Source organism: Glycine max, chromosome 5 (assembly GCF_000004515.6).
Source record: "Glycine max cultivar Williams 82 chromosome 5, Glycine_max_v4.0, whole genome shotgun sequence".
NCBI lineage: Eukaryota > Viridiplantae > Streptophyta > Magnoliopsida > Fabales > Fabaceae > Glycine > Glycine max.
The window spans coordinates 3,237,633-3,263,500 of record NC_038241.2 but is presented as its reverse complement, the minus strand read 5'-3'; the positions used below and the strand labels follow the sequence as shown (position 1 = coordinate 3,263,500).

General features: G+C 32.2%; 3 protein-coding genes and 1 non-coding gene across 4 annotated transcripts; all 4 read right to left on the bottom strand.

The window, feature by feature from the left end:
- Nucleotides 1–1,397: 1,397 nt before the first annotated feature.
- LOC100813461 (protein KINESIN LIGHT CHAIN-RELATED 3) lies at nt 1,398–5,208 on the bottom strand. The gene is made up of 3 exons (XM_003525453.4): nt 4,997–5,208; nt 2,538–4,545; nt 1,398–1,791 (listed from the first exon to the last, which is right to left on the bottom strand). The coding sequence occupies exons 2-3, from the start codon at nt 4,517–4,519 to the stop codon at nt 1,581–1,583; spliced, it is 2,193 nt and encodes a 730-aa protein (XP_003525501.1). The 5' UTR covers nt 4,520–4,545; nt 4,997–5,208; the 3' UTR covers nt 1,398–1,580.
- Nucleotides 5,209–7,862: 2,654 nt separating this feature from the next.
- Nucleotides 7,863–7,942, bottom strand: TRNAL-UAG (transfer RNA leucine (anticodon UAG)). The gene has a single exon. It is a non-coding gene; the product is annotated as a tRNA-Leu (tRNA).
- Nucleotides 7,943–8,879: 937 nt separating this feature from the next.
- LOC100778530 (serine/threonine/tyrosine-protein kinase HT1) lies at nt 8,880–12,326 on the bottom strand. Its single transcript, XM_006579503.4, has 4 exons — nt 11,786–12,326; nt 11,304–11,678; nt 10,071–10,526; nt 8,880–9,205 (listed from the first exon to the last, which is right to left on the bottom strand). Exons 2-4 carry the CDS (start codon nt 11,661–11,663, stop codon nt 8,963–8,965), a joined length of 1,059 nt encoding a protein of 352 aa, XP_006579566.1. The 5' UTR covers nt 11,664–11,678; nt 11,786–12,326; the 3' UTR covers nt 8,880–8,962.
- An 11,313-nt stretch (nt 12,327–23,639) lies between these two features.
- LOC100812568 (CASP-like protein 4A3) lies at nt 23,640–25,305 on the bottom strand. The gene is made up of 3 exons (XM_003525452.3): nt 24,721–25,305; nt 24,242–24,377; nt 23,640–24,149 (listed from the first exon to the last, which is right to left on the bottom strand). The coding sequence occupies exons 1-3, from the start codon at nt 25,185–25,187 to the stop codon at nt 23,958–23,960; spliced, it is 795 nt and encodes a 264-aa protein (XP_003525500.2). The 5' UTR covers nt 25,188–25,305; the 3' UTR covers nt 23,640–23,957.
- Nucleotides 25,306–25,868: the final 563 nt, after the last annotated feature.

Sequence of the window (25,868 nt, the reverse complement as noted above, 5' to 3'; positions counted from 1 at the left end):
GAGAAATCTCCACGCTTAACATTAGGACTCAGATAATTCATCCACCTCAATATGCAATTTTTGCCACTTCTCTTCAACCCTAGAATCATAATGAGTAGAAAACAAGAGGATGACAAAAATATAAGTGTCATGTTCTGCAAATTAAGTCGATCCAGTTAGTCATGATGAAATTATGTATGCGTACCCCTTTAGTTCCTCAGTCATTTCATGGACAACCACTTTCACACTTAGTCATTTTGTGCTCACGCATTCGAGACTGTAGGGGTATGTATCCCTCGAGTTCCTTGGTCAGTCACCATTATTCAACCCGGTCGGTTTTGCTTGTTTATTTATTCTCAGTTGCCTACTGGGGATTTGTGGTTGCCAGATTAATGTCCCGTTTTTTGTGCCATTTAGTTGTCAAGCGACTTTAACCATTCGCAATACATGCCTAATGCTTTCAGGTCAACAGATAGACTGTTGCGATATGCTCTGGGAGGATATTAGATCGGCCAGTTATCATACAGTCCTATATAGGCATTTGAATGTTGTTGGACTAGGTCTCCTTTGTCAGACACCATCTAATTACAGGAACAGTATGTATAAATGTATGTATATGTATGTACCTGTCACTTTAGGAATCCGATTCCACTCCTCGTTCCATGTTTCTTTAGGTAATCTTTTAGAACACTGTCTTCCTCCGCACTCCAGAACCCCTTCTTAGATTCATGCCCATAACCATAACCTTCCATTGTTGTCAAGTAGAAGCACCTAGCTAGCTACCACTTTTGTTCGAGTCCTTGTAACTGATTGCAAAGGAACAAAGTTGAGAGATGTTTGGAATCAGGTCATTGTTGTGCACAATTCTCAAAAAAGTTGAAATGACGTAGCGATGCAGTTATTTTTGTAAGCAACTATGTTAAACAGCCTAAAGTTCGATTCAAGAAAAAAAAAAGATTACGATCTAGATTTCATTGTAAGTTGTTTTTCTGTGAACCCTACTAACTTTAGTTTTAGGCATGCATATGTTTTGTCGTGATTATTGTTGACTGAAGAGAATTTTATATATAAATAATTAAACATAAATTTTCTCTTTAAATAAATTATCATTTTACATGTGAACAGAAAGAAATGTTATAATCCTATGAATTTTCCTATACACTCAACACTGAATTTAGAAAACATTTCATTGAATTTTAAATTCGTAACAATTCGTATTAACTATTTCATACTAAATAGTCATGTTACCATCTCACGACTCAGCCCCATTGCATAGGGTAAACGCTTACGTAGTGCCAATTGATTCGATTTCGTTTAGTTTAATTGTTCTCACCAATCAAACAATGAAATTTATGTTGTATACCCAAGACAAGTGCATATCCAAAAACGGTGAATAATTACATTGTATCTACAAAGAATATAGCTTTGGGCAATAATTTAGCATAAAATATCGAACTCTTCATTCATTCCATTAGATTTTACCGACATAAACTACCACCGTCACGACTTGTTCTATATATGCTCATTGTTCCATTTCTAGAATTCCCGTAAAAACATAAGAGCTTTTCATCAGTCCTAGCTAGCTAGCAATATCATCATGATCAGGCCTCAACGACAAGGTTTTTTATAGTACGAGGATTGGCGTCAAAAAGGATCTCGAGTGACTTGGTTTTTCTGTTCCGAACTCTGCCTGTTTCCTTCAACAACTCGTCCAACCTTCTCTTCTCATCAACAACATCAGGATTTGCTGTCCCAAGCTTTTCCTCCCTCATTACCACAATGTTTTCAAGAATTTCAATTGCTTCATCCAACCTGAAATAAAATACAAAAGTGCATGATGAAAATAACTTTCACATAACCATTTCTTAGGTAACCTAATCTAATATAAAACTCTCAAAACTAATGCAGCAATTGATTCCATATCAAGTCAATAAATTTCACTCCACAGTCATAGTAATTAATCTATTACTATTTTATTAATATGGGTTCTCTTAATTTCTTAAGAATAGGATAGTGTTTTTGTTATAAACTTATAATAAAGAAAGGCACAAGCTACTCATATGTCCAACTATAACAAAGGTTTTCAAAAGGTGAATTTGACTTGACCTTAATTTGTTTTTGTTCAAGTTACCAAATTACTCCCTTACAAATGCCAAGAAAAAGCAGGCAATCTTAAACCTAGCAGACTAATTCTTGACTTCAAAATCAAATAATAGGCATTATACTCATTATCAATATTATCATGGTTTGAAAAAACGGTTTGTGGTCATAATTTCATCTGCAATGTCAAGGTTTTTGTGACTGTATTAGTTGCATTTGCTCGCAATGTTAAGAATCGTGAGAAAAGTATAGTCATGATTAGAACCGCAATTTAAAACACTAAATATTGCACAACTTGATTATGATACCTAGTAATATACAACATCACAAACAACATACTAGCCTGCTTCGCATAATGCCATAGTAACTAGAAAGGGCTCCAAATTCTTTAGTAGTGAAAAAAGATTTTAAAATTGAAGAGTATAACCAATAAAAGAAAAGGGACAGTGGTTGGATACCTTCCAATTGCATCATACGTGCCAGCAAGATTGCCATATACTCCAAGTGTTTCAGGGTGATAAGGTCCATTCTCTTGTTCCAGAATGACCCTCGCTTCTTCAAATAATTCGACAGCCTCATCTAAGGCATGAAGCTGCACACAAGCAAGTCCCATTTGATTAAGAACAGTACCAAAGAATGCAGATTTCTTCTCCCCAGTAGCACGAAGCTTCGACACAGCATTCTTGAAAGTATTGTAAGATTCAGTGTAGTTCTCCAACACGTAGTACATGACTCCCATCTGAGCTTCAATACCAGCTATTGTGTTTTGCTGACCAGAGGCTTCATTAAGTATCTCTAGTGCCTTGTGAAGTAACTTAAGTGCCTGTTCTAGCTCATTCATTGACTCATAAATGGCTGAGACATTCATAAAACCACTAGCAACCTCCTCTGGAGGGACCCCAGGCATGGGATTCTCATAGATTTTAAGTGCACTCTCACAATATGATTTTGATTCCCTTATCTTCCATGTCCTGCAATACAAGTCAGCAAGGCGTACAAAGACTGATCCCACAGAAGGATGATTCTCACCTTTGTGAGTCCTGTAAACTGCCAATGCTCTCTGATATGCAAAGATGGCCTCATCATATCTAGCCAAGGATAAGTATGTGTCTCCAATGTTGCAATCAACAGATGCTACTTCCACATGTTGGCCATTTGCTACCATTGCCATGCTGGCCAAAACAAGATGCTCCAAGGCTGCTTCATGTTTTCCATTTGCTTCACATATAAGTCCCATTAGCCTCCTATCAGCTGCCTCTTCAAGAGATGAGGGTGAACCATTTGCTCTATGAATGTCAAGGGCAATTTGGCACAGCCTCTCTGCTTCATCAAATTGCAATGCTTGAAAGTTAGCCTCAGCCACATACCGGCAAGTTTCACCAACTTTTGGATCTGTTTCTCCCAAAGCCTTCCTTTGTACTTTCAACCCTTCAGTGTAGCACTTAATTGATTTCTCAAGATGGCCTAACATGGCATATATGTCTCCTAGATGCATGTGACCGGCAAATTTAGCAATGGCGTGTTGGTGGTCTTCCTCAATAGTGGGAATCTCAATTGAGCGCTCTATAATTGGAATCGCTTCACTGAAATGTCCCAAACTGCAATATATTGCTGCAGTAACATGTAAACACATGGCCAAATCCAAACTTGGTTTCCCATAAGCAGCAGCTCTCTCAAACAATTTCATTGCTTGAAGAGATAATTCAAGAGCTTTCATCGGATTATCTCCCGATGAAATCATGTTCCTTGCTTGGTTTAGTAAAGCTAGTCCCAGATCAGGCCTATCCAATGCTGATCCAGTGAAATTCTCAATGTGACTTTGTGACAGTGATCTTCCACCAACAGTTTTTTTCACGCGGATAACTCTTGTATTTTGTTTCCCCAAAGGGTTATTATCATTCTTCCTATCAACAGGAGGTTTTGGAGGAGGGCTTTTTCCCTTTGGTCTTGATCTTGATGGAAATTCAAGGGCCAACTGTGATTGTGATGCTTTCTTTAGTTTTTGTGAAACAACACCACTTGCAGTTGCTGGCCGAATCCTATCCAACTTCTTATCATTTGACAAACTGCCCATTTTGGAAGATGCTTCACTTCTAGAATCCCCTTTTGTCTTTTTCTTTACTCCCTCTTTCACTAGATTGTGCAATTCTGAATCGGTTTTTGACTCATTGCCATCGGATCCAAAACTTTGTCTTGAGGGTGATTGACTAGAACTTTGCTTGTCACAAACATTTCCATGAAGCCTATCAATTGAGGAAGTGTCAATCACCCTATTAACAGGAAAATTTGGACCAACACTTTGTCTTCTTTGTGGACTCAAGGAACTCCTCAGGTTCTTGATTGGACTTGGGGTTTCCCTCAAGGGTGAAATGTTCCCAATCTCATTCATTTCATTTACTCTTCTTTCATCATTAACTCCATTTGTAACGATCTCTGGCATATTTGATTCCCTAAGAACCACAATCTCTGGGACAACCAATATGAAACAGAAAACAATATTAATTATAAAAAAACCCAATCAAAGGGAAAGGAAATCCTATCAACAATATTTAGAGAGATGGCACAGTATGTTGGTGTGTTATACTATTCAATTGATGGAAATAGAATGGTTATTTATTGGTTAGATACGCAAGATGAGCTCAAAGCACATGCATGAAACTAATGCAACAGTTTTAGCCCAACCATTTCCTTGTTGTTGGGAAAAATGACCAGATTCCCATTTCACAACTCAATAATTCTTGTTCTTGACAATACATAACCAAGCTATACACGATTAATTATGAAAACACAAATTCCATAACCAAGGATGTAACAAAATCAAATTAAAAAGAAAAAGGTAAGAAAAACAATACAAAGCGAATATATATGTTCCACTTTGTCATTTTCTTAGCTTGGTATTCAAACATGGAAGCTATACCTTAACAATGAGAACCAAAACAAGGCAGAGATGTGACGGTATATATACCCTCAGAATTGGAAAAATTCCAATTCTTTTGATGAGGATGGAACGCAAGGACAAAATTGAAGAGAAGAAAATGGGTTTGGATTTTGGAATAACAAGGATTGAAGAAACAAAAAAATAAAAAAAAAGTTTTGGTTTTTGCGGAGTTGGAATGAAATGTCACGACACTTCTTCCCAAACCAACCGCGAGCAACTGGTAACGGTCGTCGTTGCTCCTTTTCTTTGTCTTTTCTCTTCCTTAAACCAACCTTAGAATGCCACGTGGTGACCTCGCATTTCAATCCGGCATAAGGACAATTGTGCCCCTCGAAAACTTATGCAATACCAATTTTGGTAACCGGGGATGGAGCAGCGCTTCCCGCGCATTTACCAGAAAAAGAAAAGGAGCAATTTTCAAATAAAATAAATGCTCATGTTTCTTATAAAATCATAGGCATTATCATTTGAAAAATAAAAATGCTACCAAACAATTATTTAGAGAGAAATATAAACTAAATGCAATTTTTTATATTGTGGTAGTTGAAATATAATTATAAGCCAATGTTGGTTATCATCATCAAATTACTAGCATGATTGGAAACTTCCTCCTGAGCTATAGTTGAATTGATAGAAAAGAATAAAATAAAAAGAAATATAATAACATTAGTTATTAATATTTAAATTGTTTGAGATATAATGAAATGAAACAAAATACAATTCGTGATTTTGAAATGGATCTAACACTTACTATTTTATTAACTTCACAAATAACAAAATAGAATTGATACTCATTTCTACAATAATATGACAATTTATTTTATTTTATTGCATTATTTTGTCATTACGCTTAACTCGTTATTAGATATTTAAACGTATCAGGTATCATAATCTCTAGTCAGGGGCAAAACTACATATACCTATATAGGGGCAACCACCCCATGGACTAACTAAGTTACTTTGCATCTATACTAAAAGAAAATATATTTCCTCCTAAACTAATATTGGCCTTAAGTGTGTATGACAAAGCCCGCACCACATGGAACAAACTACCCATAGTTGTTGTGTCTGTTTTTTAAATTTTATATAACAAACAAATTTTTAAAGTTTGTCAATACTTATTTAGTGATGAACTTTCGTTCCCCTTAAAAAAATTTCTGGTTTCGCCACCGGAAAAAGGAAAAAGAAAAAATCATCACCCTCCAAATCCTTTTATTCTCTCCAATAGGATAGTTTCAACCTTAAAACCTTCGAGAATTGGAGAGGGGAGAGGGAGAATGCGAGGTTGAACTATCAAAATAGTTGGTTGTTAATTAAGATTTGAAATTTAGAGTAATAAAAACATAAAAATTATTAAAATTGTTAGAAATTTTATAATTGATTTTCTAGATCAATTTTACTAAGAAGGCAATTTGTATATTGATTTTTAGTATAACTCATCTAGAAAGTCTTTTCAAAAAATTGAAAAATGTGTCAACGTTTTAGATTGATTAGTTAAGTGAATTACCAATTTAGGAAGTATTTTCTAGATCATTAGTAGAAACAATCTAGAAAATCTTGTCAAAAAAGATGTAATTAATATAGATTGATATTTTGTACAAACGGCAGATATATATATATATATATATATATGTTTTCTAGTTGTTTCTAATGAAACAGATATAGAAGATTCATTGCAACAATATAAAATGGCTATCACCTCACATGTTGAGAGACTAATTATCTAACCTAAATTTGTAGTTAGTTGTGCTGTCCATACTCTTTTATGGGTTGGGAATGTGTGGCGCCACATAACTGATGTAACTGCTCAATCATAGTCTGAATTACATTTGAATACATCTGAGCATCATATTACAAAGATGAGTGATTGAGTTCAAAACTTTACACTAATGGAGGATAATTGAAACAGTTTCTAGAGATTAAGTCAGTATGCAGAACAAGAATCCTCTCATATTTTGCAATGATCAGCATAAAACAAATTAGTACTCAGTACTCAGTTCCTCTTGACAATCTTTGTAGTAGATTTCTGATCAGAAAAACACACGTCCAAGAAACAGTGCCACACTTGTGTGTGTTAGTGACAGATGAAGAACGTCTAATTATTACTATTTAATCAGCACAGTCCCCACTCAACCTTTTTTCTATATATAGTGTCTCCTCTCGCGTTATATTGTCCATTGTTCGTCGGTGCCTTGAAAATGTGAGTGCTGTTTCACAAACATCCAAATTTCTTCACTCATTCCTTTATTATTTGCCGGATTCATGAGATTTTTTCCCCCTCAATGATCATGACGCGTTGTTGGAAAATCTTCCTCCAAACAAAAATGTAGAGTCAAATATGATACTGAATAAAATTTTGAAGATATTTTCTCGCCTTATAATTACTGGGGCAGCCTTATGAGCCTCTTGATGGCTACTCTGCAACTCTTTTCTATTTCGTATAAAATGGATTAAGATTCAACGTGGGTGTAGCAACCATTTAAGTAATAAAATAAAGTATATAAAACATAAAATGTATTTTGTAAATAAAATTAAAAAAAAAAAAGAATGTTGAACTTAATAGTTTGATCCTTTTTTAATAATGGGATTTTAGCAAACTAAACACCTCAAATACATAAGTCTATCCGGAGATTCTGATGTTTAGATAAGATAATTTACTTTAAAGAAAAAAAGATAAAAGCTAATAAATACTTTTCCAAGATTAATCGAAATATGTGGGGTTTGATAAATATATTACTATTTATTTGCTTGTTGACCTGGTGAGGGGAGTTAAGATTTAAGAAAACACAATCTGTTTTAGTAAAACCTAAAAAGCAAACAACAAAAATGATACTATATCGCAAAATGACAGCTGTGGGATTTGAACCCACGCCCTTTCGGACCAGAGCCTAAATCTGGCGCCTTAGACCACTCGGCCAAACTGTCGTCCTATGATGTCTTAGACCAGTTTATCAAATTTAAATATTTTAGGTAAAGTAAAATAAACATGAAACTATGCCATCACTTTATACAATTAACAAACTATTGTATATAACTTTTTTGGAAAACAAATATTATAAACACAACAACATTTTTTCCCGATGTACTCTTTGTTTTCCTTTTTCTTTAAGCAACTCTTTGTTTTCCATGTTACCGTACTTCTCAGTTTCTAAAACAAATGCAAAAGTTTATAATATTTTGGAGGTCGTCAAAGCGTTGGGTTACATATTTTATATGCAAAAAAATTGTGTTTAATTTCAACACATTATTATAAGCAGACTTTTTATAAAATTAATTTTTATAAGTTGTGTAAACTAAATAATTAATATTATTTTACATTAAATAATTATCTAAATTTCAATATAATACATATATTTGTATTTTAAATAATTACATTTCAATTATTAACTCAATAAACACATTTATATAAAATAAGTCTTGCATCTGTTATATAAAATAAGTAATAGAATTTCTCAAAGAAATTAGAGAATAGTAATGTACTTTTTATTTATTTATTTAACTATAATGCTTTAATTATAGTAAAAAAGAAAGAATGATCAAGTTCGAATATAATTACCCTAAAGAAATTGTCTCCTTTTTTTTAAGCAAAAAGAAATTATCTCCTTTATACATACAAGAAATGAAAATTTTCCGTTCGTCACGTCTTTACAAATTTCCTCGCTGCTTTCATAGTATAACTAACATTAATGTTAGGACTGTCAAGATACATATTTTATTTACTTATTGCTAGACAGTTTTTTTAGGTTCCAATCACATCTTGCGATTGAAAAATAAATAAAAAGGGTGACATCGTGGAATAAATGGAAAGCAAATACACGAACTGGCAAAGCTAAATGACATCGTGGAATAATATGGAAGAGGATTAATATAGTTATTAATTAAACATATTTTTGGTTCTTGGGATTGATTTAATACAATTCATGTTACATTATCGGAAAGAGAATGCTAAGCTTTGCAAGAAGCAAATATATTACTACATTTTGATAAGCATCTGAGAATTATATTATTAGGACGTGGTTTGTAAGTAGAGAAAAATTCTGGATCCTGCTCAAGTGCTTCAATGTAGCTCTCCAAAATTGTGACTATCTCATTAAAATGTGGCCTTTTATCAGGGTTGCTTGACCAGCATCTGTTGATGAGATGGCTAAATGCCTTTGGACAGTCACATGGCAACGGAGGCCTTTCATTCTGCACAAAACCCACCAAATTGAGTTAGTAGAAACGGACAAAATAGTGTAATATATGAAGCATTTCCAAAAACATATAGTATAATTGTTTTGTGATTCACAAGTCCTATAGGAAAATAGCAGCACAATCCATCTTCATTTATTTAGTACTATTTTATTTTATACAGCCACCTCACCTAAGGGATATCCCTAGGATATCGTAACATGTGCAAAAACAGTGAATGTGAAAATGTTTTTTATGTTGGTCCAAATTTATATGTTATCAAATCTATAACTTGATTTTGGCACACCGTTTTGGTGTTCTGTGCATGTGGGAGAAAAGTTAGAGGTGGTAGCAATGATTGACTGTGATAAATTTGGATGGCAGATACCGAATCTTTGAATGTAGTAAAAGCTTAAGAATCGTATGGATGTCAAGCAAAATAGAGAAGCCTCTACCTTAGGGTAATCTAATATTGTTGATGAGGTGTCTTGCTCTCATAAGTAAGACTATATGATAAACACAGCCACATGCTCTGAAAAGTTCATATCATAAAATGATAGTTGCCCATCATATCCAGAAGGATATACGGCACATATTAGTCATGAAAAGTCCCTACTCAAATTACTGTAGGTAATGGAACTCAACATCCAAACATGCCATTAATATCTTAATTATTTTTACTCCTTATCCAAATATTCAAAAATGAAAACAAGAAAATAATAGAATGAAAAATCAAGTAATTTACATTTACATTTAATCATAAATTATCATGGTAAGTTTGAAATTTTTTTAATGATTTCCAATTACCAATAGTGTAAATTTTTTTACATTAAAAATACACAACAATTAAACTCTAATGACTTGAAGGCAATTAATACAATACCTTGTGAGTCACAGCATATGCTGCTTGCTCTGGTGTCATGTTGTCAAATGGCGTCAATCCTGTTAATAGTTCCCATAGAACTATGGCGAAACTATAGACATCTACTTTCTTGGTGTGACGCTTTTCTTTGATCATTTCAGGTGCCATCCAACGGTATGTTCCAGTGAATCCTTTTGCACTGCCTGTCTGAGATTCCAAGCAAGAGATCCCAAAATCTGCTACTTTTACGCACAAATCTTCCCCCAACAGCAGGTTTTCTGATTTGAGATCCCTGTGAAGTATACCCTGAGAATGAAGATATTGCATTCCCCGTGCTATGTCTAAAGCTAATTTCAGAACAACTTTGTGAGTAACTGAATGTGGCCCTTGCTGAACCAAGTATTTTCTCAAGGAACCCCCAGCCAAATATTCAGTAATTATGCAGAACACAGGAGGTTTCTTGCAAGCTGCAACAAACTGCATGCAGCACCAATAAATATAATGTCAATATCTGGGGGAAATTGTTCAATTTCTTTATTATTAAGCAGTTGCAAACTTTACAGTTTACACATAAAAAGTCTTGTTTTGTCTATATATATATATATATAAAAAGCAACTCTAATCTTAGAACCGAGTAAGTCCATCAAGTTATTGTTAATAATAATTGATTGTGTAATAGATCACAGATCACAATGCATCACAGCTAATAACACTTTTTTCTTAGCATATGTAGTAAATCCATCATGTTAATGTTAATAATAATTGATTCATTTTGAACACTTCTTCCAAAAAATTTCATGTTACAACTTTTTTTGCTGATACAAATTTCATATTACGGCTTTAGAGACTTTAGATGAATACACCCCTTTGTATGCAAATCACCTGTTTTTATTTCCCTCCAATTAAAAACCAACACTTCAACAACGACAACAAAAAAAGAAACACTAACAACCTTAGAGAATGTTAATGACGTGTCATTTTTCGATTAGAGGCAAAGAGAAGGAGTACCACCATATCATAGAAGTCGTTAGGTGTAGACCATAGACACGGTTTTATGTTTCTATAACTATATCCCTCAATACTTACACCTTTGAACCATACAAAGGTTGAAAAGGTGGGCGTGGGAGGGAAATGCTATTCTTTTAATCTTTGATAGTAAAAACAGTTAAAGGGAATACATGACAAAGGGTGAAGATGAAAGTTAGTATGTTCCGTGCAGAAATAAAGATATTTGGTTGGAAAAACAGGACTTACAGTAATGATATTTGGATGGCGCAATCGAAAGAGCAAAGCAACCTCAGAAGTGAATTGCTTCTCAAGCAAAACAGCCAAGTCCTCATCCTCCTCAGGTTGACTCACCAGCTTAATTGCAACATCCATGTGCTTGTAGATGCCTCTGTAGATCCTGCTATGCCTGCCAGAGGCAAATTTTGACCCTATGAACAACTGAGACAGATCAGCACTCCATTCTTCTTCTCCTTCTCCCTTTATGGCCGCCCCAGAAGAGACCAAATACTTTGACCATGACACTGCTCTCTTGTATTCCCCTAGTGAAAGCCTTCTCCCTGATCTCACGTTGTTAGAAATCTCTTTGAACCAGTATAAGTTCTTCATGCTTCCCACTTAATCCTTATGGAAACCAATGCAGATTCCAAAAATTAGACTAAAGTTTTATTTTTTAAAAATAGTGCTGAATACCCAGTTTCCACAAACTTTTATTTCCCTAAGCTACTTACATTTTGAATCATTATCACCATTTATGAAGTTAGAAAAAAGGAGAACAAATGAAAATAAACCAACTCCACACCACCTCATCTATGTGATTATGTACACCAGAGTTATATTATAGCCACACTTGTTCCTTAAAGTAAGAAAGGAACCAATGAAATCACAATAAATCAAACTAAACAAAGGAATCAGGTAAAGCTGACTTTGGTGAGAGAAAATGGTATAGAAAAGAAAGAATTTGAAGTTGAGGAATATGGAGGGTGAGAGAGAGTTAGAACATAGAAGGAGTTTAGTTGATGTTGGAACTTGGATGGTGTAGTGAAAGAAGTGGAAATGCAAAAAAGAAGAGAGGGTGTTTCTTGCTCTTTGCAACCTCTTTTTCCAAATACACGGACTGAAATTAGCATCTACGTTCCTAACGTGCGAAGATATACTTGTGAGGAGACAAACGGGGTCAGGTTGATGATGACCCCTACCTCACTCCCTTTCCAATTCTTTTTTTTTTTCTTTCCACTTTCAACCTATGTTTCCCACCGCATTATCATCACTGCCATTCCTTCGCTAACCTTCAATTTATTTGTCACACTTCCTTCCCCTTCCATTTATTGCTTTGTTTGTTTTTCTCGAGCCCCCAGCATGTGCTATGTGGCAGGGGCTTGCATTTGCAACATTACCCACACGTTCCCAAGTACTTCTTCTTTATTTTTACCCTTGCTGATTTATTTTTGTTCAATGCTTTCAAGTATTCCAATCCTCTTCACACCCAACTACTCTTTATTTTTTTTTTTCATCATAATAATATGGGTACCAAATATCACCGATCTTTAGATAATTAATTTTTATTGAGGAACCTAATTAACTATCTTTAGTAAATATTTTTCTCTCAATTATATCTTTTATTCATAAAATTTAAACTTTAAATTTTACTTAAGAAACTCGAAGTCAAGATTACTCCTCTTTGATTTGATAGACAAGTTGATCATAATTAAAGTATTTTTTTCTTTTCTTTCATTAAAGATTTTAATAAGTGCAATTTATGTATCGTGTTAAAAGTCTAATTACTTGTTTTATTTATATCTGTAAACCCATTGAGCAACAGCTTGACCACACTAGAAAATTTCTCCTTATAGTTGGGATTTTTCTCATGGCAAACGGCCAAATTTGTCGTACTAAAGTAATTATAACCAAGGCAAGATTTTCTAGTGTTTAATGAATGCGGCTGTAATTTTTTAATGTTTAATCAAAGTCTGTCCTGAATTATTGATTTTTTAACTTGCTAATCAACCAATCAAGTTCGTCAATTTTTCGTAATAAAATATTTTCGTACTAAAATAGCACTTGAAATGTATGCTTTCAAAGACTAATCTAAAGTTTCTTAGGTGTTCCTTGGGTAGCAAATACTATTTTCTAAAAGCTAGTCAATACTTTTGGCAATACACGCAATAAAATAACTTGATAAACTTGCTCAGTACATTGTTCAGTGTGATACGATAGGTATATGTATAAATTCTAATCTCGAGTAAGAGTATTATTAGGATTTGGCTTCTTTATTATTCATTTTTAAGTTGTTTTCTTGTTGTTACTTCGAAACGATATCTTTTTCATAATTTTTATGGAATGAATTCACAATTAAATATTAATATAACTGTTATACGATATTGTTTTAAATGGGCAGCTACAGTTTGAAAAGAGACAACAGAGAAACTAGATTCATATTATATTGTTAAGAGTTATTTTTTAATAAAAAATGGGACCTGGTTGGATGACGACGGCTTGTGTTCTAATTATGGTTTTTGATCATTAAGCATGCTTCATTTTTAATCTACAGCTTCTTTATTTATTTATTTATGCAATGTTATATTATTGAAAATGAATTTGACATAACTTAAAAAAATTGACATCTCATGTAGTTGACTTTTTATATATTCATAATAACATGTGTGTTATGATAATATAATACAAACTTTATGCTCATATACTTAAATTACCCAATTATTAATAAGAAAGAAAATACCAATTCCTTTTGATATGGTATTTGATATTTCAATTTTTAAAAAGTTTTTTTTACAGAAAGTAAGGTTATTTATTTTTTGATTTCTAAACTTTTTGTAAATTTTAATTTTAGTTCATAAATAATTTTAGTCATTATCGTTAAATAATAATATTAATTAATAATGTAACAATCACATTTACATATTACTGACTTGTTTAAAAAGTTTAATGCAATCATGTATAATTTTTCTAGTTAAAGTGTATTTTAAACTAGTTGATGATGTTAAATTAGTTAATGGTAAATTTAAAATACAATTTGCAAAAGAAAAAAATTGCACCTCATTAAATTTTTTAATAATGTGATAAGTCACTAGTATTAAAGTAGTTGTTACATTATTGGTTGACATAGAAAAAAATAAGGATAAAAAATACAATTTTTTTTAGAAACTCTTCACGTCTAGATCTTGTAAGTCCCAAAACCAAAGGTTATAAAGCCCTCCATAAAATCCTAGAGAGTGTGTGAACTTAGAATGACAAAAGGAGATTGTCCTTATTTATTAAATGTGATTGGGTCAAAGTTGGAAGGACTAAATATATAATGAGTTCACTATTAATGATTAATGATTGATCTAAACTATTTATAATCTCCCAAGCAGTGAGCCTTTAAGCATAATTGCTTAAGTGTATATCTATGAATCAACCTTACTGAATTGACCTTAATCACATAATTTACAATAAATCTATATAATCTTATTTAATGAATATTTTCACGAACTCTAGAAATAATTTTTAAAATATATTAAAATTTTGATTTAATATGTTGAATATTAAAATTTCTATATCAACAATCATGGAATATTTGTTTAGATAACATAGAATTTTCATTTGAAGCCTTGAGCAAGGGAGGAATAGTGATTATTTGCATTTTATCCTGTTTTGTTATGTGGTGATAGTGGAAGAGTGGGTTTTTGGCAGCGTTGGCTCAAAGTCCCAATCGAGAGGAGAGAAAAACTCTGAACCAGTAAGCCTGTCTGAGTTGTCTTCTCTTTGACCATCATCTAGTGTGCCCTTGACAGGGTACTTCCAACCCAACGTTGCTTCACGATCTTGCCCTTGCCCGACACAAAACACTAATAATTCGTAGCCACCAGGTACCTAGGGGCATTTTCGTCAATTCCAACCTTCTCTCTGTCGGACAAGCCGTATATAGTTATGGTCCTCTTCCGTATACTTTCTATTTTACTCTCTCTTCCACACACCAATCCCAATTTATTTTAGACTAACTATCTTTTTATTTTCGCATATATCTTATGGTTTTGTTAATTTCTTTCTTTCCTATTTATTTTTGTCTCTTACTTTATTTTAATTCACTGGTTGACTAATTGTTCTTGTTTGAATCTCCGTTGAGAAAGTTAAATTTATTTATTGTGAAAAATAGAATTTAACCAAATATTTTGAATAAGAAATTATTTGAGCGGTATAAAACAAAAAGTCGAATGCAATCTCGTACAGTACCACGGAACAGTACTGCAGAAGATTAAGAACAAATGCATTTAAGTTATTGGCTTTCTTTTTATAGGGAAATCATACAAGAATCAACTGGGCCAGAAATAATTAATGGAGATCTTGTCATGTGACCTAACTTGAACAAATTTTGTCAGAATATAGATTACATTTGAGTTTTTGAGTGTTAAACAACTAAAATAGAAATAAAGTAATATATTAATTTAGATAACGGGATTTAGTAATATCATTTTATTCCACTTCGTTACATTTCTTTGTATTAAACCAAACGAAATTTAAAGGCTGTATTCAAATGTTATTAAGACTATCATTTCAAACACGTACCAGTATCATTTAACATTTTTCTAGTTCTTAACTAGCTACTTTTTAGGACATTCAAGCTACCATCACATAGACTTCGAAGTTGATTGCAAAACTCTTGTGGATGGTCTTCAACTCCCGGCAAGGTATCATTCTTACTTTCATGTTCTGCTTAATAAATGTAATCAGTTATTTAGTTTATTTTTTTCAAACTCAATGATGAGTTTTGAAAGAGACAAATTAATTTTATCGTTCATTCGTTAGCAAGAGCGTTAACTTTGTATAATAGCTCTCACATCTTTCATCATATTTCATCTTGTATTTCTGATTTTGTTTTGAATGAGATGAGATAAGTTTCTTCTTCTAAAAAAAAAAAAACTAGTTACTTTTATTTAGTATTGAAAATATTGGAAACGGTAATGACCAAGACTTTAATTTTATATATACTATGACTATAAAATATTTTTACATAAATATCCAATAATTTTAATACACTATCGAATATTTCCACATTTATTAATATAATATGACAATAAAAAAAATTCTTATTGAATGGCTTTATTAAAATATTTTAGACTGACAGTGTATATATATATAATTTTAAGATAAAATGTGAAAATTTTAATTTGTCTTACAAGCACGTATAGTACTAGCTATTATTGATTTATAGTAAAATAATCTGGTTGAATATTCTCTTGCCCTAAAAAATTCATATAGATTACTTAAGAAAACAATGAGAGAAACTAGTTTGCATTCAAGAAACATTGAGGGAGACTCCTCTTTTCATGCTGCAACTCTGAATGGTATGCTACAGCTACATTTCAATAGTCAACATTTAGTTTTTAAGAAGCTGATCACTGGGTACCCACTGCCAATGGATTGTCAAACTTAAATTTGACTAACAGTTTTTCCTTGTCTGAAAATATTGGCTTCGGATTTCGGAAGAATCCTTGCATAGATAGTCCTAACAATATATTTTGTTGCCTTAATTGCTCTCTGTTTTTTTTTATTTGAATTACGTACCTAATTTTAGTTTCTTACATTTTTTTATTAATCAAAGATCTGTTTGATTCTCTTCTCACTTTTTTATTTTAGAAATTATTTTCTAAAATGATTTTATATTACTCGGCAATTAAATTTCATCCAAAATCTATTAAGTTTTAAGAGGAAAAAGCAACAACTAAGAGATGTTGTCTAATCGTCTTCTTTAATTTAAGTGCTCAAGGGACAAACACTTTAAAATGTCCTCAGGGTTTATCTAATTATGTTCAAGTTGTGTCTATTTTTAAAATTAAAACGTGGTGTTCTGTCAATTTGTTTATATTAAAAAACCCTAATTTTTATTTTTATTTTTTAACAAAATATTTAAGGGTTTATAATGAACTTCAGATGAAACTATTTTAAAAACTATAAATAAGAAATTTTATAAATTTAGAAAAATTGTAAAAAACGATGTTACCAGATTTGAAGAAGAAAATTTTGATGGAAAAATATTAGTAATTAATTTATTAGTTTTTGTTAGTTTCAAAAAAAGAATATTCAAAATAATTTCATTTGTAGAAAAAATAAGATTCAAAGGTTTTAACAAAATAAAAATCAATAAAAGGATGAAATTGGATTATTTAAAAAATAAAAGGACTTTTTGACTAAAAAAATTTTTAAAAAAAAATCATTCATAATCTAAATTAAATAAATAAAATCCATTTTTGTTCTATACAACAAAATTTACCCAAAAAAATGCTAACATGCACAATATAGACGCAAAGAGCTAATATGTACATGACAAACACAATATGATGGGTGGTATGAGTTAAGTTATTTGATTTTAAAAAAAGAAGAGAAAAAGAAAGAAATAAATCCAAAAATACACTCCAATGGTATCTCATGCATTATCCACAATATTCTAAGTTAAAACAACAATGGGTGAATTGAAGGGCAAAAGTGACCCTACGTTGACGAATCATGTGATACAGGTGCCACCATGTCCATGTGTGCATGGCTGGTGAAGGCTACAGCTTGATAGTTTATGCATCCTTTGGAACCGGCAACCATAGCAGTTCACACGGCTTCGCTGGATTCGCATCTATCTCGTGGGTTGCCTTTATATATATCATCTAATGTAATCATCCATATCTATATCAACTATATATATTTTTTTATTCCCTTTTATTATGCACATATATATTGCCCCATTTGTTTCTTTCTTTGTTTTCATTTTGTATTACTATCAACATATCATATTATCATTCTAGTTCTAGTTAATGAGTAATCAAATTTCAAATATGATTTTTTTTTTTTAATTTTCGTAACTGATTTGGTTTGATTGAAGAAATATTGGGACTCAACGTGGGGGTTGGAGGACGGGAAGTGCGAGCTACTCAAATTACTTAGAGGACAATAATATTCAGTTCTTCACAAGAAATTTCATTTAAGTGATTGGTTTGGGATTTTAAATTAATTAAGATGAGTTTGACTTAAGATTTGGATTAACTAATGGAAGCCAACGTGCTCATGATGATAATTAGTAGTAGTAATTTTGTAGCCTGTAATGATATCGATATTGTACTTTGAATTATCCAATGGAAGCTAAATCTAGTGGTTAGGACAATTTTTTTCTCCGTCACGACTGAAGGAAGACAATTATTACAAATTTACAATAAAGGGTTGTTGGTGACAACTCTTTATCGGGGTCTATTTTGATTTCTTCAGATGAATGATACTCGGGGACATCTAGCAATGGATGTCATCGATTTTGTTCTTTCTTCTCTATCATTTCAGAACCAAATTCTACTCAAATAAAGATTATCCAAATTCAGATGACATCACATGGCGAGGTAGGTAGTATAGTAAATAGGAAGGAAATTGTTAGTCGACACAGGACACCAAACTCTAGTAAACACTAGAGAGATTAAAAAAAAGTATATATATATATATATATATAAAAGTTATATGATGGTATATAAACGCAAAATGTTATTTTTTTATATTTTCCAGTTATTTTACTTTAATACATTAAATTTTAAAGATTTCGTTAGGATGTTTTATGTTTTTGAAATGTATTATTTTTGTTTTTTTTTTTATTTTTCGTTAAAAATATTAGTATTCTATTAAATTTTAAATTTTTACAAAAGAATTAAAATGATAAATTTCAAAAATATAAAGGATTAAAATGAAATTTTTAAAATTTAATGTACCAAAACAAAATAAATGTAAAGCATAATGGACAAAATTGACATTAAATGTTTTAAAATAATTAACTTTAGATAATGATGGCTAAAAATATTCACCATCGTTATTATATTTTAAGAAAATAAACAACTAAAAAAATCATCATCTCCTCCAATATCTTCTAGATTTGAAAAATAAAAAATGTAGCACCTCACAAATCGAACTTTGCCAATACATAATTTTGCTAAAATCATCGAAAATTCTTATACTCTTCACCGAAAAATCAAAACATTTCATACAACTATGTTACTAGAAACAAAAGTAGGGGAAACCAGAACAAGAGTTGTCTTTGGCAAAAGACAAAAATTGACTCTAATTGACAAATTAATTTAGATTTGAATGAGAAATTCACAATATAACTCTTTATGAGGTCTGCAAGCAAGATCTTCATTGTTCGCACAATTGGGCTTGACAAGTAGAAAATTTTCCACATGACAACTACAATCGGGCCAAGTGAAGATGAGTTTAGAAAATTTTCCACATGACAACTACAATCAAAGAGGAGTCAAACAATGAGTTTCATTGAAAGATGATTCAAACTGGTCTGACAGGTCAAATCTCATCCACAACTAGACATTGTTGCTCTTCTTCTTCATCTTCGTCAACATGTTGTTGTCGACAATGATGATGAGACAATTGTTGTCGTTAGGTGAGGCGACAATTCTGACCACGTAGAGAGATTAGGATGAAGACAAAAGCGTGGGAGGGACAATGATTTTTAGCCACACTATGTTAACTTAACCATTTTAAAATTTAAAACATTGACCGACCCTAATGTTTCTATCGAAAAATTAAAAATAGGATCAAAACAATTACATTTTGAAAAATATAAAGTATTAGAATGAAACTTTTAAAACATAACATAACAAAGTAAAACAACGGTGAATTATAATAAACTAAAAATGATACTAAATCATTTTAAAATTTAAAAGTTAATAGAATACTAACATTTTTAAAGAAAAAATATAAAAAAAACTAAAATGATATATTTTGAAAATACAAAGAATTATAATGAAACTTTTAAAAATTAATGTATCAAAGGGAAATAACTATGAAATAAAATGAATCAAAAATGACATTAAATCTAAAAAAATAAAATAAAAATAATTAAAGTATCGATAAAATGTATGGTAAAAAAAGGTTGTATAAATCATCGGCTCAACCAGTAATCTTGCATAAAAGTCCAAACAAAATTGGCGCAAATAAATAATCAATAATTCAAGGGGGGTTTGGGCTTTTGGCGGTACAGAATATATCCCTTAGCCGTACTAAGAATCGTGTATGGCTGGCAGTTAAAGTTCAAGCAAAATTAAATTAGGAGTTGAAAGTTTGAAGCATATGTCAAGATGCCCTAAGTGTAATTATTATAACAGAATAAAATAATTTTATATTATTATTTAATTATAAATTATTATTTAAATTATTTTAAGATAATTATTTTAAAAATTAATAAATTTAATATATATAAAATCTTACAATTGAATAATTACGTAAAACTTTTTACATTTGATAATTTTATTTTCTCATCTTATAATTCATAAACGACTAATCATTCCGAGGAAGATTTAGCTCCAATATTGTACTTGCATGAGAGGATTTCATTCATCGATCCGAATCGGATGGCCAAGCTTTTGTGTGAATATCATATCAGTTTGTCCATTTGCATTGCCTACGTTAGGAATATTATGCAATAGGTTAATATAACAACTTCTATTCCAACTCCTAAATTCATACAACCCTCTCTTACAAACTGGGTAAAAGAGTAATAATTTAAGCTTTTGACATGATGTTTCATTTATAGTTCAGTGACTTCAGCCTTGTATTTCATCTACACTCCACGATTGTATCACTAATCAATATATTGTTTTCTTAATTAGTTTAGAAATTATATATATATATATATATATATATATATATATATATATATATATATATATATATATATATATATATATATTCTTTCATAATTATATAAAAATGTAAGTTTAATAATGTATGCTTTCAAAAACTCGTCTAACCTTGCCTTTAACCCATTGAGTTGACGGGTTTGGTAGGGTGAATCATCTAATTCCTACGGTCATTTTTTACAACTTAAGATTGACCCGAGAGATTCAACTCACTTTATCATTCCTAAATCTCATTTAAATTGATTTGTAAATAAAATACATGCATACTTATTAGATACACAGGCGAAAATAAAGCCAAGTGAAAAGAATGTAGCACATGAGAGGCTACTCAGAGCAACAATAATTTTCTTTTTTTTGGCAGGCAAGCAACAATACTTATTTAAATCAGTGTGAAAATAATTTCTATTGTTGTAATCTTACTCATTATATTTTAAACATTAATGAATTATTTAAGTACAAGCTGAGAACATACATTGAATTTCAAATATTAAAGTGTATTTTTTTTATTATTTAAATTCCATTGCTGAATTACCAATTGTATCAGCATAAATTCCAAACTTTTTTTGTCGTCACCTTACATGACAAAATCCACAAGTATAAAATCTCAAATTCACAATAAAAGGAAAAGAATTCCAAAACGCATTGTTTTAAATAAATTTGTGAAATGATGCGATCAAATAAGAATAGCTTTTTTTCTTTTTTGGGGGGAGGGGGAGGGGGTAGTGAATGATATCTAATTAGTTATAGCAATGCATTTAGAGTTTTAAGGATGATGTACGGTTAGTGTGATAGTGTAAAATACTATTATTCAATCTAAATAATTATCAATGTAATTATTAAAATAATTTTATATAAATTAATAAACTATCATAATTTGCGATATGATGATTTTATACTGATGCATACCCTTTTTCTCATATATTTAAAGTGCATTTGTCCTTTTATTTTTCAATTTTCTTTGATACTTTTTATCGATTCGTGGCATGTGGATTGATCAGTCTCACGGAGGGCAAAATCCCCCACGGTTCTGACAAAAGATGTAATGGCAAAGAAAGCACAACGTGCAGTTGTTGGTTCGGAACAAGAGGGAAATTACTTCATGTACCTCCCTAATTGCTTTAAAATTACATTTTGGAATAGCCCATTCGGAATGAAATTGCTTTTCACATTTGGGAAAAGTTATTCTAGACTGTAATTTTACATTCCAGAATAAATGTTCTGAAAGCCTAAAAAAGTGCAAGAATCAACAATGAAGGTACAGGAAGTAATGACAGAGCAAGAGTAATATTAATGTTTATCAAACGTAATTTTTACTTTACCAAAAATACAAAATTGTTCTTCTTTTTTGCCCTCGTTTAACTAGGATCCAACTTATCTTGTTTTTTCTTTTTAACTGGGGGCCCAAAGCCTGATTATATAAAATATGGGGAGCAATTCAATCTCCTTTACGTCTTGTATGCACCAGCTGGACCTTCCAATCTTTTTGGAAGCATCTGAATCAAAGGAGTGTTTATGCTTAAGTAAATACTTGCATTACATTGAAATACAAATTGTGATTTTAGGTAAATCTTTATATGTATGATTTCATATTGATAAATTAATTCTAGGTCAAAATTTGATTTTGAATAGAAATAATTTTAGGTAACTTTTATTCTAGATAAAAAAATTTATATTAAATTTTACTACTAACTTGTTTCTACAATATTTTTTGTATTAATTTATTTCAAAGACCTTTTAAATATTATTTGATTTTTATTTTTTATTAAATGAGATTAGATACTATAAATTGATTTATAATATAATTGTGATGATATTATTATAGAGTTTAATGTCTATATATTTCAGTATAAAATATTTAAAAGTTAATAAACCTATCATACATTATGGATTGTCATACTATGTAAGACTTTTTACACTTTCAGCATCACTTTTTTTCTCATTATTATAAAAAACCACTCATTTTGCCGCGGATCAATTAGCCAACCTCATCAGTAATTTGATCCATCACCATTTCTAAAACCAATCTCCGAAGCTGGAATAACACACTCTCATTTATGACACTAACAAAGAGAACTAATGACTGTAACAAAGAGGACTAATTGAGCATGACTATGACACATGTACTATCTCACAATACCATCGATTAGATGTGAATTTAGTTAGTTAGTTACATAATTTAACAATTTATTTGAATGGAGTGTCCGAAATTGACGCATCATTAAAACAGCTCTACCGATTATTCACGTGTTGGGTTTCTACTTCACTCGAGTATGTCCCAGCAATGCTCAGTTTGTATTCAAAGCACAGGGGATTTGAGTACTGCACGCGTTCTACTTGAGAGAATGGTAATGAAAATGTGATTTCTGGGATATCCATGATTCATGAGTTTCCTGGGGATGATTGTTCTATAGAATATAGAGGCATTAGTGTTGTTTGGGCAGAATTTGAAGTTGGAATAAAATTGAATGATGCAACCATTGCTAAGGTAATGTTTATGAAAACCTTTTACACTGGGAGCACTGAGTGAGAACAATGAACAGAATTATGGAAGGAGAATAAATACTATTCCAAACAAGGAATGTTGCGAACGAATTCCTTTGCTCTGAAATTCCCTCAATCCCCGAAATTCTCCATCCAAATTCAAAACCAAACAGAACACATAAAGTTCTTTTTAAAAAAAAAAATGAATGGAAGGTGGGAAAGGCCCACCCCAACACTAAAAACCACACAAGAAACAAACATCCGCCAAAAAATCGTTATACAAAAAGGAAGACAAAAATTCGAAAATCTGAAAACACCTGGAGTTCTTTTTCCGATAAAAATTGAAACCCTAAAAATTAAAAACATACTACCAATTAGCGAGTCCTTAAATCTTGACCTCATTCATGGAATAACATAAACGATAACAACATACCAATAGGCGAGTCCTTAAATCTCGACCTCATTTATGGAATAACATAAACGAATTTTACGCAAGAACATTAAAATACAATCGTTTAATTGTATTTTAAGGAGAACAAAAAAAAAAAAATCCTACTCCATCCTTCCGATTTAAGGGGAACAGTATCCCGCAATTGTGACATTGTGTATGTATACATGTCTATATCTGTACAGTAAAAAAAAAAAATTCACTGGCACCAACACTCACGAATGCATTACTCCACAGCAGTAAGAAAAAAGTGTGTAGATGTATCAACCGACCAAGAGCTTATACGAGGTTAAAATGTTGCTATGAGAACAGAGTGCAGAGGTTGTAGCCAGAGAATAAGGAGCTAATAGCAAAGGCAACAAAAGCAAGAAAGGCCAACGCAATTGAAGCACTAGCCATCTCTGTGAACTCATCTTTTCCCCAATTCGATTGCCAGTCATCAACCCTTGTGGCAGCAGATGATGCAGCCGATATCAAAAGATACGCCAAAACCTGTCCCATCACAATTCACCACAACAAATTTTAATGTCACCAAAATTTAATTAAATTTTTTTTTCAAACAAATCGAGTCCTTTGTGACTTGCCTGATCCATGAAGAAATCAAAGTGGTAACGCAGGTGGTGATTGATTATGCGTCTCCCCGTTACTACTTGATACGCCAGATCACCCGCTTGAAACGCTGCGTATACAAATGCAATAACATTCACTGATAAACAATACCTGCAATTTCAACGACCTTTACCATTATTGTTTAACACAACAACTTATATACTCATTTTCCCAATTTCAATAAAGTAAATAAACGCTAGATTCAAAATAAGCTTTCAACGAAATTAAACGACAATTGATTACGCGTTGACTCAAATAACAATAGTACACCAACAAGTTCGATGGAAAAAACCTGGTTAAAAAAGGAAAATCTCACCAAAAGTAATCAGTATGTTTTTCCAATGAAGGTTAGTCATAGTTATAAAACAAAATAATAGTATTAAAAAAGAAAACAACTTCAGACAATTAAGGAATAAAAACAATTATAAAAGAAAAAGAAGAGAAAACCTTAAACCTGTATTCCTTGTAGCGGTCAAAAGAATCACCGCTCCAACCACGGGTCTTATCCGCGGCCATAACCGAAAACGAAATCAGACACAGCACTACTTCGCTTAACCGGAAACAAAACGCCACCTTTTTCGCCATCACCTCTCTTTTTGGCACCATCGGCCTGGGCGGCGCCACCGCCCTCGGTCGCGTCCGACCAACAACGCCCGGAGACCTCGTATCCGGCCTCACGGGACGGGTGATGAAGGTCTCCGGCGGCGGGTTCCGGTGCTCGGATTCCGGCGCGGGGGGCGCGGCCTGGGCGAACTGAGTTGATGTTGTCTCGACGATGACGATGGCGCGGGAGTTGTCGCGGAGGTCATTTTGCGGCGAGTTTTCCGGCGAGTGGAAGGGGTCGCCGTTATCGGAGAGCGGGGAGGAACGGAGAGGTGAGTGGGGCGAGTCGAAGTTTGTGGGTGAGTCGGAGGTGTTCATGGAGGGCACGACGATGTTGTTGGAAATGGTGGTGGTGGGGGAATTTAAAGGGGGGGGGGGGGGGGGAGAAAGAGGGAATAAAGAAGAGGAGTGTTTGGGTGGTGAGAAAGTGGGAAGAAAGTGAAAAAGAAAACATGGGGGACTAGGGATTTTTGGCTTCCGGGTTTTCTCTGTGGGACCGTTCCACGTGGGTGAGATTCGAAGAAATATGGTTGGCGTTTGGCGTGATCGAGCCACGTGGAACAATCGTACTGTTTTTGATTCTTGGAGTGCAGAGAGGATAAAGTGTGGGTTCTGTATGAGATACCAGCCTCCACACACGGTCCACTCTATTGGAAATTTGAAATTGAAACTATTTATTGTTTGAGGTTTGATTGGTACACCTTAGCACTTGCTGCTTACTTAACTTAACTGATGAAACATCATTCTTTCCCTTTTTCAGATACATTTGTCTATTTCGGTAAGGAAGTAAGGCCGCGTTCCATATTGAGAAGACAAATATAGTAGATAAAAATAACAAAAGAGTAATTTTTTCATTTAAAGAAATTGACTTGTTAGTAATAAGAAGAGTAAATTATATTAATTATTGAGGTTATGTGAATTGTGAAATTATAAGATTTTTGTTTTTTTTACTATGATACTAACATCTTTTATTGTTTTAAAATATAGTGATATTTTCTT

What these genes read in the sequence shown, in the direction of transcription:
- LOC100812568 (XM_003525452.3), bottom strand. Translation starts at nt 25,187, where the DNA reads ATGAACACCTCCGACTCACCCACAAACTTCGACTCGCCCCACTCACCT. An exon ending in GACCGCTACAAGGAATACAG is followed by an intron (nt 24,378 to 24,720) that starts GTTTAAGGTTTT and finishes TTGAAATTGCAG; the next exon opens with GTATTGTTTATCAGTGAATG. An exon ending in TTGATTTCTTCATGGATCAG is followed by an intron (nt 24,150 to 24,241) that starts GCAAGTCACAAA and finishes GTGATGGGACAG; the next exon opens with GTTTTGGCGTATCTTTTGAT.
- LOC100813461 (XM_003525453.4), bottom strand. Translation starts at nt 4,519, where the DNA reads ATGCCAGAGATCGTTACAAATGGAGTTAATGATGAAAGAAGAGTAAAT. An exon ending in ACGTATGATGCAATTGGAAG is followed by an intron (nt 1,792 to 2,537) that starts GTATCCAACCAC and finishes ATTTTATTTCAG; the next exon opens with GTTGGATGAAGCAATTGAAA.
- LOC100778530 (XM_006579503.4), bottom strand. Translation starts at nt 11,663, where the DNA reads ATGAAGAACTTATACTGGTTCAAAGAGATTTCTAACAACGTGAGATCA. An exon ending in GCCATCCAAATATCATTACT is followed by an intron (nt 10,527 to 11,303) that starts GTAAGTCCTGTT and finishes TGCTGCATGCAG; the next exon opens with TTTGTTGCAGCTTGCAAGAA. An exon ending in CATATGCTGTGACTCACAAG is followed by an intron (nt 9,206 to 10,070) that starts GTATTGTATTAA and finishes GGTTTTGTGCAG; the next exon opens with AATGAAAGGCCTCCGTTGCC.